At 28.5% G+C, this 15,354-nt stretch overlaps 1 protein-coding gene across 1 annotated transcript in view; it reads right to left on the bottom strand.

Annotated features, from left to right (window-relative positions):
• LOC145254907 (ribosome biogenesis protein bop1-B-like) overlaps window positions 1–15,354 on the bottom strand; it is a 46,110-nt gene that overhangs the window by 6,773 nt on the left and 23,983 nt on the right. The window contains exons 9-15 of the mRNA XM_080113848.1: window positions 13,797–13,880; window positions 12,348–12,417; window positions 10,676–10,808; window positions 8,392–8,519; window positions 6,818–6,897; window positions 2,872–2,982; window positions 1,163–1,237 (exon numbers count right to left, since the gene is read on the bottom strand). Of these exons, the coding sequence (XP_079969974.1) occupies window positions 1,163–1,237; window positions 2,872–2,982; window positions 6,818–6,897; window positions 8,392–8,519; window positions 10,676–10,808; window positions 12,348–12,417; window positions 13,797–13,880 (681 nt within the window). The remainder of the gene's footprint in view (window positions 1–1,162; window positions 1,238–2,871; window positions 2,983–6,817; window positions 6,898–8,391; window positions 8,520–10,675; window positions 10,809–12,347; window positions 12,418–13,796; window positions 13,881–15,354) is intronic.

Consider the following 15,354-nt stretch of genomic DNA (forward strand, 5'->3'; position numbering starts at 1 on the left):
AAACTTGGAAAAAATGCCACAGAAACGTATGGAATGCTTCAGACTGCTTTTGGACCATCTTGCATGAATTGAGCATCAGTTTTTGAATGGCATAAGAGATTCAAGGAAGACAGTGAGTCTGAGGGATGATTAGAGGTTTGGAAGGAGTAAGGAAATCAGAACACCAGAGTTTTTTGGGGTTGGTGTTTTTTTTTTTTATTACATTATAGTTGATTAGCTAAATAAAGAATTTCATAAATAAGGATCATCGTGTGTCTATAGAGACAATAAGTGCACAGTTTGACGTCAGTGTGGGAATTGTACACACAATTAGTCACAAGGAACTGAGGATGCGGAAGATTTGAACGAAATTTGTTACAAAGGTGTTCAGAGAATATGAAACTATTTGACCAAGGCGGCCATCAAAACAGTTCCTCACTCTTCCTATAGTCCAGATTTTGCCCCCTATGACGTTTTGTTATTCCCTAGGTTTAAGAAGTTGTTGGAACGGGACAACAAGTGCATTGCAGCCAGAGGAGATTACTTCAAAGGGAACTAGAGTTTCATGCATGTACTATCAATAAAAGTGCCCATACAAAAAAGTCTAGAAACTTATTGAAGGCACTTCATATCTTGTAGTCTACTGCATACTCTTTAGCAATGAAGACATTTACAGAATGGATGTAATCCACCTGAAAGAAATGACGGTTCTTGTCCAGAATTCCCCCTGCTAAATAAAATTAATGATGCATTCAAAGCACTGCTAAAACTCAGTTTCTCCCACCCACTCTTTTCTTTGTAAAGAAATGAGAATAGTTAAATGATAAATTAAATCTGGGGTTAGTGCCTTTTGATTTGAAAATATGCGGACTTATTTCCTAGACTGTATTAGTATATGATAACATTAAAAATAATGTATAATTGTTGATAACATTAATGGACTTGACTCTCCAAAATAAATCGTTTTTTTAATCTCAATTTTAGATATTATTTTTCCAGGGCAATGCCAATCAGGGAAATACCAACTTTGTGGGTGTTTGTTTTGTAGTTTTACAAAACTATGTATGCACACACACACAACTTTGTGGGTATTTGTTTTATAGTTTTACAAAACTTATTGGATACACACACATACACAACTGCCTTTTATATAATAGATGAAGGAGTGAAATGAAATACTTACAGCAACAAAAAGAAGTGGTTTAATCGGATGAAACATGACGCGTTGCACAATGCCTTTCGATTTTGTAAATGGATTCTTAAAAAAAGATAAAAAAAACTTTTTCAAACCTTGAAATAATAATAATGAACATATTAATTCATGGGTTATGAGCACAAATAAAAAATAAAATATCAGACAACTATTTTGGGAGTATATTGAAGAAATATTCAGGATTTCTTTATTGGGACGAGTAATCAGAATTGGTAATCTAAAAATAATCGGAACTTTTGTGGTTATTGCAATCAGAAAATTTTGTTATTTTTCAACGTCAAAACTATTCTTTTTATTGTTTGTTTAAAACTTCATATTCCATGGTTTGTATGATGAAATGATTAATATTTATTGATTTTAAACTAAAATTTATAAATCACTCCAACTAGTGTCTTTTTATGTGTATGAAAATATATGTACATATGAAAATTTTAAGAAAAAAAACAAAACAACAACAATATTTAGAAATTTAAAACAAATCAGAATTTGAATCAGGAAAAAAATATCAGAATCGTGCCACAATTACTGTATAGGTTACACAAGCAGAGGGTGCTGTCAAGTTGATTTATCCGATGTCTGTGACGGTGATGATCATAGCACTAATTCTGCTCATTCTTGTTATTTTGAAATAAACTGCTCTTAAAATAAGATGAAACTATGTTGATACAGTTTGCTTAGTTTATTAAAAACTCCTCGAAAAATAATGAAAGCCAAAAACCAGCAAACACACCCGATTCTGCTGAAACCCAGAAAATAGAGAACAAGCAAACTGGAAAAAAAAAGAGCTAGTTACTAAGGATCAAGTTATGATGTCATCATCTCTGGACATGCAAAGGCAGACAACTTGCGCTCCACTTCTTCCTTACATTATCTAACATATATTCATATTAAAAATTCCATGAAATTGTTTGTGCATGGCTGTGAACAATATATATATATAAATATATACACATACACGAGAAGGAGAGACACACTTATAATCTCATCTTACAAATGAATTTAAGACCCAAAATTTTGTAATAACTCACCACTACAAAAAAAAAAATGAAGAATCAATGTTATGTTCCGATGGATTCTTGTTCAGAATTGCTCCATATTAGAAAACAAAAATAAAGAAAAATCTGATGTATGTATCTGTGACAAAGCAAAAATATTATATTCCCAAAATCACGTGAATTGATCAAGTAGTTTTTTAAATCAATTAAATTTTATGAGCATCAGAGAAGTACTTGTCTCGCCGACCATTTTGAAAAATATCTTAAGAAACAAAGAGAGATAACTCAATAATTCATGCTTACTAGATTTATCTTGTAATGCCTACAAATTCCTGTCAATCGCTTAAAAAATATTTCCTTTATAAAAAATATGTGATCAATTTGCGTGATTTTTGGAACATAATCCGTCACAATATGTACATCATAAAGATTTTTATTTTTAATAATGGGTGGAATTCTGAACAAGAACCTTCTAATGCTTTTTAGAAGAATGCGAATCTTATAATAATAAAGCTAATAGCTACATTGAATATATTTTTATAGCCATTACTATATATGCATAAGTTTAAGAAAATAGCAATTGCTAGGGACATGCAAGTGTGAAATAAAATTTCTACTTGAATAACCAAATATCCAATGTTTTTTTTTCTCACTAATTCTGAAAATGTAAAATTTGCAACAAACCTGTGATCGTCTTTTTGTGAGTTGATGAATGAGGACCGCAATACTGAATGCTTTGGGCATCACGGAAGTAAAATAGTCTCCCTTTGCATGCCATGACACAGAGTTCAATTCCTGTTGGAAAAGACAAAAAAATTATATGGTTACTTTTGTAAGACTATCGACGTCCTCCAACACAAAGATGTTAGGAATAAAAAATAAAACGATGGGAAAAAAATAACGAAAAAGAGAAGTTGATCAGCAAAACAAAGATCATAGGGGTGAAATTAATAGAAAGTAGATGGAGTTGTTCACAAAGGCACTCAAAAGAAAGCTGAAATAGAATTGTTAATCAAGGTGTGGCAGTGATTGGGACAAAGGACCAGACAATAGAGGTCAATATATTTAGATTTAGTTTACAAACAGTTTCAGGAGTGGCAATGAATTTTACGGCAGTTTGCAGTCTTGGCTTTGCAATGGTTGATGACAATTACAGCTGGAGACATGCACTTGGAGTTGAACCGATATATACAGAATGTGTTAAAATCTTTTTCTTTCAGTGTTTTGAGTTTTTTTTTATGCTTGTGAACCACTGCGCACCTATCAGCAGTTGCCAATGTGAGAAACGATTACACAGCTAGAAGAGAGGATGAAAGAAATCCATGGCATACAATCTTCGGGCTGACGATCATTGTCAAGTGAATGAGGGAACGTGTGTTTGCACACTTTGAAGTGTTATTCTGAAATTAAACATTTTCAATATTATCATTGTTAACTTTATTGTTGTTGCCATTTTATTCAAACACTCATTAATAATAGTTAATAGACAAGTCAGTACATGTAGAAATTTACACATTTAGATTTTTTCTGAATTAGAATTTGCATTATTTCTGAAATAGAATTTGCATTATTTCTGAATTAGAATTTGCATTATTTCCGAATTAGAATTTGCATTATTTCCGAATTAGAATTTGCATTATTTCCGAATTAGAATTTGCATTATTTCCGAATTAGAATTTGCATTATTTCCGAATTAGAATTTGCATTATTTCCGAATTACAATTTGCATTATTTCCGAATTACAATTTGCATTATTTCCGAATTACAATTTGCATTATTTCCGAATTACAATTTGCATTATTTCCGAATTACAATTTGCATTATTTCCGAATTAGAATTTGCATTATTTCCGAATTAGAATTTGCATTATTTCTGAATTAGAATTTGCATTATTTCTGAATTAGAATTTGCATTATTTCTGAATTAGAATTTGCATTATTTCTGAATTAGAATTTGCATTATTTCTGAATTAGAATTTGCATTATTTCTGAATTAGAATTTGCATTATTTCTGAATTAGAATTTGCATTATTTCTGAATTAGAATTTGCATTATTTCTGAATTAGAATTTGCATTATTTCCGAATTAGAATTTGCATTATTTCCGAATTAGAATTTGCATTATTTCCGAATTAGAATTTGCATTATTTCTGAATTAGAATTTGCATTATTTCTGAATTAGAATTTGCATTATTTCTGAATTAGAATTTGCATTATTTCTGAATTAGAACTTGCATTATTTCTGAATTAGAATTTGCATTATTTCTGAATTAGAACTTCAAAACCTATTAAACTGTAAAAGCAAAATGGCAAACAGCTGTATGCACAGAATAAACTTTACTCTGGGATAATAAATTAATACACGCATGTTATAATTATTATTAATAATAATAAAGAACTAAACCAATAAAACCCCTAAAATATAAACAAAAATAAAAGCAAACATATCCAGGTTAAAACAAAATCACCTTTTAAAAGTCAAAGAAGGATGGCTCACACTCCTCAAAAAATAAGCAAAGAGAAATCAAATATAAGCCAACTGAGTCTTTGTCTGATAAAATACCTCATTAATGGCTGATGAAAATAGGATCAGGAATAACAAGGGATCTGATTGGTCAACTAGTAAACTTAATACTATGTGTATATATAAAAACAGCTGTAACATCAGTTCCATGCATTAGTCCGATGAGTTTCCACAAGGACGAAATGCAGAAAATTCTGCAAAGCTTAAATGCTATACATACCTTTATACCTTACTACCTAGCTTTGATCATGTATTGAACGCTTTTAAAGTAACTACTGAAAATCAATACATGAAATATTGTATCTCATTACAAAATTTTAGGCAGACATATGAAATAATACATATAAAGCAAAGTTGTGGGTATGTGTGTAGTAGCACAATAGTTAAATGATTGATCTAATAGCCAAGCTAGATTTGGGATCAGTATCTTTCATTCAATGTTTTTATCAATATCAGAACTTAAATTTTTTTCCAAATTCATTATACTAAATTACAAGTTTGTAAATATAATATTAGAAAAAATTCTGACGTGTTTAGCCTCTCTTTTAGATAAATCATGTGTTATTTACATTTAGCCATTTTTTTTTCTTTAAATAGACAAAAATATTTGACAAATGTTCACTAATGTATTTTTATACTTTAATATGAATTTTTTTTATTGTATTTTTATGCTAGACGAGGAAACTATTTTAGATCTATGCTAAGCAATTAAAAAAATCTCTTAGGTAGGTTAAAAAGACAAAATATTCTGTGCACGTCAAAGTTTAACCTAATTAAAAAAACATTTTTTGAATGCATACCAGTCACGGAATGAAAACATATTCCGAAATTCATATGAATTGATCAAATACTTTTTTATGTATAAAAAAAACTGTTTTACAATTTTTCAGCGATTTATAGTATATTGTAGCCATTACTAGACTAATTTTAAAATATTAGTTTGAATTTCCTCCCTTCATTAAATATTGCAGATCAAAACAATGTCTCATTTCCTCATAAAACTTGAGTTAAAAAAATAAGTGATTTTTGGATTCTGACATTTTTGTTCCATGACGGGTAAAGATTTTTTCTACATTTTTGTTTATAAATTCGGTTGAATTCTGAACAAATATTCATTTATTTATTTGCGGACTATTATCCTCGTCTTTTAGTTGTCGTCTCACAATGTTTCGACCAACTATTCCTCTGGCCTTCGTCGGGTGGTTACCATGACGGGATAGCAACTCCGAATCTCCTAACTGCATTCTCAGCAATTAAAGATGAGGATAATAGTCCGCAATAAATGAATTAATAAATACTCATTTCAGTAATGAATTCCAATTAAATAACATCTACCATTTGCTACGAACCTGACAATGGAAGATCAGATAATAAATGTAGATTTATAAAAACCAAAAATATCCAACCTTGATTGCCATTCGGGGCCCATAGCACAGTGGATAGAGATGTTGAATCTCTATGGTTCCATGTGAGAATTGTCTGAAGATAGCGATTTCAATCCTACCTAAAGCCAGCCAGAGGCTTAATTAGCCAAAACGTGGTGAGACAACAACTATGGAAGGCAGTAATTGCTGAGAATGCAGTTAGATTCAGAGTTCCTATACCGTCGCGGTAACCACCTGACAAAGGCCAGAGGAATAGTTGGCCGATATGCTGTGAAACAACTAAAAGATGAGGATAATAGTCCGCAATAAATAAATAAATAATCATTAAAATTAATTAAGATTCAAATATTTTATAATCAGTGGCCTTGTGTAGAAATCGTTTTCATTTAGTTCCAATATTTTATATGATCATAAGTTTGAATCAGTTATTTTCTAGACAATATTGATCATCATTAACTTGAATCATTTTTTCCTCAGAGCAAATCAACAAAAACAAAAAAGGATTAAATATAGAAACTCGAGAAAAGGCCAAAACAGACAAAACCAAGGTTCTCCTACACCAAGATTTCATGCTGATAAAGATCACATAAAAAATATATATTGTTCAACTTGATTAATAATCAAGAAAAAATCTAAAATTATAAAACAACATTTAATGATTGCTAGTTTTGTCATGACAGATTAACCAATTTTTCAATCAAATAACACTTGAAGTAAACTTACTTGTGGATGGGCAAGTTTTATGCGGAGTCCATTTTCATAATCTTTGCCTTGAAAAGTTTCCCATGTAACTGGAACTTTTTCTGAAGGAAAAAAAATTTCACAAATACTGGTTAGGTGGCGAGTTTACATTTTATCAGTCATGACAGCATTAGGCTAATCACTCCTCTTGGTAAATATTAATTATTGAAACCAGTCCAAGCATCTGATATATATATATATATATATATATATACACACACACAGACACAGATAAGAAACAAGAAAAATTTAGGATGAAAATAAAAACTGAATAAATTACAATATATATTGATCTATCAAAAAAAAAAAAAATCAAAAAAGAAATTATAATAATGAAAAATCCCTAACTCATGGATTTTCAAAGAGATGCTCTTTTCATCTGTAGATAAACATTAATGAAAATGCATTACTGGTTTACATAAATTCAAGAAACATTTTTCATGAAAAATAAAATATATTTTCAATGAAATAAAAAAAATAAATAAAAATCGCTCAATCAATTAATTAATGAAATAGCCAAAGAAAGTATTTGAAATCCAAGTGTGTAAATTGATTATAGTTTAGTGCAAAAAAATTTTAAAGTTAAAAAAACAAATCTAAACCTAATGAAGTTGTATTTAGTAAGATCTACCATGAAGAGAATTTATGCTAGTTGTGAAGGGATTATAAAATAATCAGTCCGAAAAAAATTGTATTCTATAAAGTCCAAAAAGTATCATTTATAATTCAATGAGTGATAGAGATATAATGAAATCCAAAAAGTCAGTTCAAAATAAATTGAATTTATATATATATATATATATATATATATATATATATATATAAGTAGATTCATAAATACACAGACTAGGAGATTAAACAGAGATATAAGAATTTTGTGCTCTTATAAATTCTTTTCACCTCCACACCAACCTCTAAACACCTTAAAAAATATACACATCACCAAAAAAAAAAAAAAAAAAAAAAAAAATTAAACATTAAAAAATAAACCTACTTTTCTATTGCTTGCATACAACATTCAAAACTGGATATAAACAATTCAAAGAGTGTATCATGCAAAATAAAAGGAAAACAGAATTCTCACAAACCAAACACACAGAAATTTTAATTTTAATTTTAGATATAGATCCTTAAAAAAAATCTTGTTGATCGCAGATGATACCATCCACATACACCAGATGATCTGATTTAACAAGAAAACATCTTTTCTCTTTTTTTTTCTTTCCCATCTATGTATATTTCACACCGGAAGCAAACTAGATGAAAATTCATGCCCATACAAAATACTTTTGCTTGCTTTTAAGCTTTCTTGTCGTGATATTTGTTTACAGAGCCAATGTGTGTGAACTCCAAAGGTTATGGTCAAATCAATATCAAGGGAAAAGTGTACTTTTTTCTTTCTTCGCAGTGAAGTTGATCAGGCTCCTTATTCCTTACATTGTCCAACTTTTTAGCCCGTTAAAAATGGATAAAAGTTATAGACTACCGACTTAGAATGAGTGCTTTATGTTAAATTGATGGTTGAATATGGTTAAATGTGTATTCAGTATACATACTTGCAGTTTCATCATCATTCCCATCTATGTTTGTATCCCGAGCCTCACAGGAACGCAATAGTTCATCAGTATTGGATACAATCAGTTTGTCAAGGATGCCAGGGTTGATTAATAAAAGATTTTGGTCACTAAAAAATTAATAAAGAAATTTTTTTTCAATCTTTGTTTTGTATTGTTTTAGAATAATTTTTTCATTTTTAAAATAGAGTAACATGAATTATAATAAATGCTGTCATAGGCGTTATTTTTTTGTTTATCAAAAACATAAAATAATAGCAATAATATTCAGAGATCCAGTATTAAACATGAGAAATAGTGAAAATTTAGCAATCAAAATAATCGATTTCCGAAAATTTATAAGACAAACAAGGATTCCATGTATGGTCCAGGGAGGTGAGTAGCCATGGGCAGACAAAAGACTTTAGTTCTTGTCCAGAATTCTTCATATTAAAGAACAAAAATAAAAAAAAATGTATAATGTATGCACCCACAACAGAATGTCAACTTTAATGATTTTCAAATTATAAAAAAAATAAAATAAAATAATTGCTTTTTGCCATAGTGCATTTTACAGGGAATGGATTCAATGACAAAAATCTGTCAGGTCTGGTGGAGTATCCAGCTAAGTGCTGTTACATGATGTAATATCACTTGGAGAAGGTGCACCATAATTTGTATGAGCCAGTGTATAGCTGTGTCGAGGGGATCACATTTAGGCTTTGAAAATTATGTTATTCTAGTCAGAATTTACTCGTAAGGTGAAAACTCATGTCAGGTTGTCTTGTATAAAGAGACCAAACACACTCAAAGATGGTGTCTAGTAGATAATTCTCTGTACAGGGGTTAGGGGGTTCAAAAAACCTATAACGTTGTATGAAGACTCGACCTCCACCGGTTAAGATGAAACATGAAGGCAAAAAAATTCTCATCAACAATTTTCTCATGCACCAGACTGCTTCAGTCATTGACCTCCAGGTCAAATTTTTAGCCAAACAATCGGCTAGTGATCTTCAAATAATCACTTTTACAGTAACGTTCCATATTTTCAACTTTTTTATTTCCATTACAAAGAAAAATGTACTTCATATCAGCAACCACGCCATCTCTCTTTCTAGCTGGCAGGGTTATCTGCTGTTATTCAAGACCTGCCATTAAAATAAAAAGGTTATAATTCATCTTTTGTTGGACCCCTTTTTGGGCAATTTTCAGCCACAGCTCTAATTCAGCTTTCCTTAAACCCTCCTCTGGGGTAATTTCTTACCATTGTGGCTGGTTGGGTCACAACCCGATATGAAGATGCTTCACATTACAAAGTAAACTTTCACCAAATATTCAGAATAAGATGGTATTCAAAGCCTAAACCGAAAAAAAAAAAAAAAAAAAGTAGATGTCTCAGTGATATCTTTCTCACTTTCTTTGATACTCTGAGAATGTGCATATTTCGCTTACAACTAATCCAGTAATCCTAGTAAAGATTTTGTGAGCAAGACAAGAACTGTGTGATAATGTTAACTGTTGAAAACTAATGACAAAAGATAGGATTGTAAAAAGAGTTATCAAGAGTAGGACAGCGGTTTTTAAAAGACTGTATTTGCCCATATTGGCCAGAGTTAAAAAAGAAATTAAAACATCCTTATGTGTATGTATATTTTCTTTACAAACTATTTGTGTAATGATAACAAAGGTGCACCCTGAAAGAAGGTAATGTTAATTAAAGTCGATATGGTGTCATGTTAAATCTATTCCTTCAGAGGTGGTAAATCTGAGATGCATTATATACATATTTTTTTTTTTTTTTTTTTTTACAAAAACACAAATGCACATATACTCATCATTGTATATATTTCAATCGGTGCTTGTGCAATATAATGGGATTTCAAATAAATGCATTTTAATTAAAACACTATTACATACTTACATGTCATGTCGAAATTAGTAAAAATTCAAAAAATGATCAAGTAGAAGATCCAGATATTAATGCTCTGTTATTTTCTTTCTCGAAATGACTGATTTCAATCATTTTGTCAAAATCAAAGTGCAGTTACCTCCCCTGGATTTTAAGTCTTCAACATTATCAAATATGATAAAACTGTATAATTTTATTTTTACTTGTAATTATTTTTCTGCTCAATCGTTTTTCATAACTTTTGAAATTTCTTTTACTAATTTCAACATGACATGCAAGTACATAACAGTGGTCTTATCTGAAATATATTTACTTGAAGTCCTGTTATATTGCACAAGCAGCTTCAAATAGAAAAATAAAAAAAAGGTCTAAACTTACACAACCGCAGCCACCAGACATAACGAAGGGTTGGGATTCCATGCAACACTTTTAACAACGCCATCCACGGATATCGTTTTGACACAACGACCTGTAGAAATCTCCCACACTTTAATTGTACAATCATCAGAGCCTAAAAAAAGAAAAGGTGAAAGATGCTTAGAATCATTTAAAACTTTGATGTTCATAAAAGAACTGATATTGTAACAAGTAATACATCTCATAGTGAGGAATAGAGAAATGTGATTCTAATATTTATTCTTTTCTTTTGTAGAAAATATTTAAAGACTTTGTGAAAGTACACAAGTATGTATTTTTTTATGTTTCTGAAGTTTTGAGAGGAGGATTGATTATTTGAATTATTCATACTACTGCTCTCATCTTTAGTTTTATTCATGCAATGTTTCAATCGATATAATCTCTGATCTTCTTCAAGTGTATCTGGTTGAATCTGGGAATCTTTCTGCCAAACTCAAAGAATCTGCACAAAATTTTAAATGGAACTCTTTATTTAATCCACGGTGGGGGTAATCTTTTCTTGTTCCGTCAACAATGACTAGTTGCAATTGTATTTTAATGGACTCATGATGTAGTGGATAAAGTACTTGGTAAATTCAATTGTAATTTACATATTTCTGGAGATTTATGGTTCGATCCTTAATGAAAGTAACACAAAAAAATACCACCTCAAGATTATTGTCCTTTTAGGATTTTATACTTCTTTAATTCGAAAGATGACAAAATTTGAAAATCAAAATTACATTTGCTGCAGTTACTAAGGATTTTTATCTTAAGTACTAGCTTAACAAAAAAAAAAAAAAAAATATCTATTATTTAGCAATTAATGATATAGATATCTAATTTTCAACTAAAAAATTTTTTTTAAAGTGCAACAAAATGTACATAATACAAAATAAATCCAAAGTAATTTTTTAGATTCAATTTAAATTTTTATACATTACTTTGCAAAGTTTATAAAAGTACCCTTTGAAAATTGACAAATTTCAAATTAAATCTTGTACCTAAATTTTTAAAGTTTATAAAAACATTTTGTTTAACCATTTTTATGCCTTGTAAGAAATGTTTTTCTAACTTGTAAAGGTATAGCTGAAGCATCTGCAAACATGTAGCCAAAATTTTTACATAAATAAAACCTTATATATTATATAGTTTATATAAATAAACTTATAGTACATAAATGCACAGCTCTACTTGTTACTGAGCACTATTATATAAATAAAGAATTCACAGGATTAACATTACAAACAAAATTCCACCAGAATTACTATTTATTAATAGATATGTAGTCATCCACAGACAAAACAGCTCTTCAGTGTGGCTAGACCCACACCCAGGACTGAACCAACAACCATAGAGTTGATAGTCAATAGCTTTATCCATCAGGCCACTGGAACAAGCAATATTTAACAATGCTCTATACAAACATTGACCATCACTCATACAGTGCTCCATTTCTTTATTTACAAAGAGCTTTATACACACTATACATCCTCCATCAAAAATGTAAATAAAAACAAATTAAATACAAAACTGCTTTGCCAGTGTTCTCACTCATTATGTATCTAGACATAAGACTCAAATATTCATATAAAAATCATAAAAACACTACCGAACAGAAAATCTATAGATTTTTATTGTAATCAAAACTTACCCGAAACCAACCATTGTCCTTTTGAATGTACAGAAATACAGCGGACCATATTTTTATGACCTTTATAAACCTATAAGGCAAAAAACAATTCTTTTTTTTATCATTTGACTTTTCACTAACTAAAACATTCATGTACAAATGAAAAGCAGGGGACAAGCAAGATAACAGAGTTTTACAAGTAAGTATTTAATAATTAGGGCTATGACAACAGCATATTCTTTTCCTTGTATTGATTCTCAGGTATATATCCATTGATATCTTGTATGTTTTTATTGTTGAGTGATGTTGTTCTCAGTTGATTAATTGTGTCTGTATCGGATATATATTCGAGAGTCAAAACAATGAAAAGAATATGCTGTTGTCACAGCCCTATTAATAATATAACAAATACTGATGAAACCGTTCATCACCACCTAGGTCTAGTATAATGTAAAATTTTGTGATGTTTGTTCTTTCATCAAAAATGCTTATCATAGAAATATGTCTGGGAAAAAAAATTTTAAAAAAAAAATGTTTATTTCTTGCATCATTGTGCATAAATTGAAAAATAGAATAACTTGAAATTTAAGATTGACTGATTTTGTATTTTTTTTCCAAGTTATTTTATGCTGAATCTAAATAGTTATACTGTTTGGAACAAAAAAAAAAAAAAAGATTTTTTTTTTTTTGTTACTGTATTGTTTGTAAAAGAATCTTTTTTTGTTAAACATTTAGATGTTTTTTTCTTATTTACCTATTTATTTCGTATATCAATTTCTTTTGGGTTATTTCATTTGTGTACATATTTATTTTATGGCCAATCATTTTGATTTATGTGAAGAATTCACCTATTTCATATTTATTCATCCAAAGATTTCCATTAAGTCTCTTCTATTGAAATATGTTTGTCTTATTTTTGATGAGCTAACAGAATGTGTTTCATTTTTGATGAGCTAACAGAATGTGTTTCATTCTGAGTTGGTATTTAGATTTGCATTTTGGTAGATCCTTTTTTCTCAGTAAGGAGTTTCTTAACTAGATATGTCCAATAGGTTTCACATTGTTTACGTACTTTACAAAGTTTTAGAAGATTAAAATTTTTTAAATTTCATTTACAACAAATTTTTTAAATTTTAATCTTTTAAAATTTTAGTTTCATGAATATTTAATTTTACATCAATAAGCAAATTTTAAAAATTTCAATGATTTTTTTTCTTTTTATGATTTTTTGTTCAAATTAACATTAATATTTAAATATTTTTTGTTTTATAATAAACCAACGATAACAAACAAACGATTTTTTTAATGATTTTTTGTAAAGGTTAAGATGTTCAGCATTTCAACCCAGATGATAAGTACTATTTCTTTTAGTTGATTTTTTTGTTTTAAATCTGTTGGAAAAGAAAGCCAATTTCAAAATTGATAGAGGAGGAAGATATTAAAAAAAACAAAAAATTGGGTAAAACTTACAATCGATTGTGTCGTGGGAAATGGTTGTAAATCTTTTGGTTTCGGCAACTGTGGCAACAAATCATGTGGATCCAAATCTTTCACCTGGCGAAAAAAAAAAAAAGAATATATAAAAATATGAATATATAAAAATATGAATATATAAAAATTATGAATACATAAAAATATAAGTAAAAAAATTATGAATACATAAAAATATAAGTAAAAAAATTATGAATACATAAAAATATAAGTAAAAAAATTATGAATACATAAAAATATAAGTAAAAAAAAAATAATGAATATATAAAAATATAAGTAAAAAAAAAATAATGAATATATAAAAATATAAGTAAAAAAAAAATAATGAATATATAAAAATATAAGTAAAAAAAAAATAATGAATATATAAAAATATAAGTAAAAAAAAATATGAATATATAAAAATATGAATATATAAAAATATGAATATATAAAAATATGAATATATAAAAATTATGAATACATAAAAATATAAGTAAAAAAATCATGAATACATAAAAATATAAGTAAAAAAAAAATAATGAATATATAAAAATATAAGTAAAAGAATTCACATCCAGATTCATGCTACGTTATTAGCAACATTTTTAGTTGATGTATATGAAACAAAATATATTTAGAGAAGGTTTAGAAATTCAAAAGCAATTCTGGTCCATCTAAAATTTAGAAGTAATAAAATAAAATCTTTGAAAATATGTAAATTCAAAACAGGGTACTTTTGCATAATTTGACCCAGATTCTCGGGAATTCCCGTCAAGCATAGATTGGGCAATCATTGGTTTAAGCTAAGTGATCAAATGTTTAAATTTAAGCTAAGTGATCAAATGTTTAAATTTAAGCTAAGTGATCAAATGTTTAAATTTAAGCTAAGTGATCAAATGTTTAAATGCTAAATCAATTTTTTTATGTACATTTGTGAGCGTTCCAAATGGCTACTCTGAAAAAAACATGCAAAAGGAATCATTCCAATAATAAACAAATATATTCTGCCGGGAACTAGTCATATCCGACTGTTGTAGGGCTTATAACAAAGTAGGAGGAGAAGGATTCCATCACCTGACAACGAACCATTGCGAGAGGATATGGAAGGAAGCAAAACAAGCAAGAATACATGAACAGCTTGAGATATAAAAAAATTATATATATATATATATATATATATATATATATATACAAAGTTTTCATGAAAAAACTAATTTTTTTTTTCTGTACTTTCATCTAACAATTTACGCTTTTCGTGAACATTTTCATATTTTCTTTAAAAAAATGTATTATATGGAACCCTCAAAAAAAATTTTACTGAAAAAAAGTTGTGAAAAAAGAAAAAAAACTTTTACTTACACCTAACAATTTACAGTTAAAAAAGTAAAAATTTCTCAAAGAAAAAAAGAAAAAAAAAATTTTTGTTGATAAATAATTTGCAACAAAAAATAAAAAAATAAAATATTTTCAGTTAATCTAAGGTTTTGTTACTTTTTGATTATTTGTATTTTTTTATTTATTTATTTTTTAGAAAAGAAGTTGTAGAAAGAAGTTG

The sequence above is a fragment of the Euprymna scolopes genome, chromosome 30, assembly GCF_053919585.1.
Source record: "Euprymna scolopes isolate OS-2025 chromosome 30, ASM5391958v1, whole genome shotgun sequence".
NCBI classification, from domain to species: Eukaryota; Metazoa; Mollusca; class Cephalopoda; order Sepiida; family Sepiolidae; genus Euprymna; species Euprymna scolopes.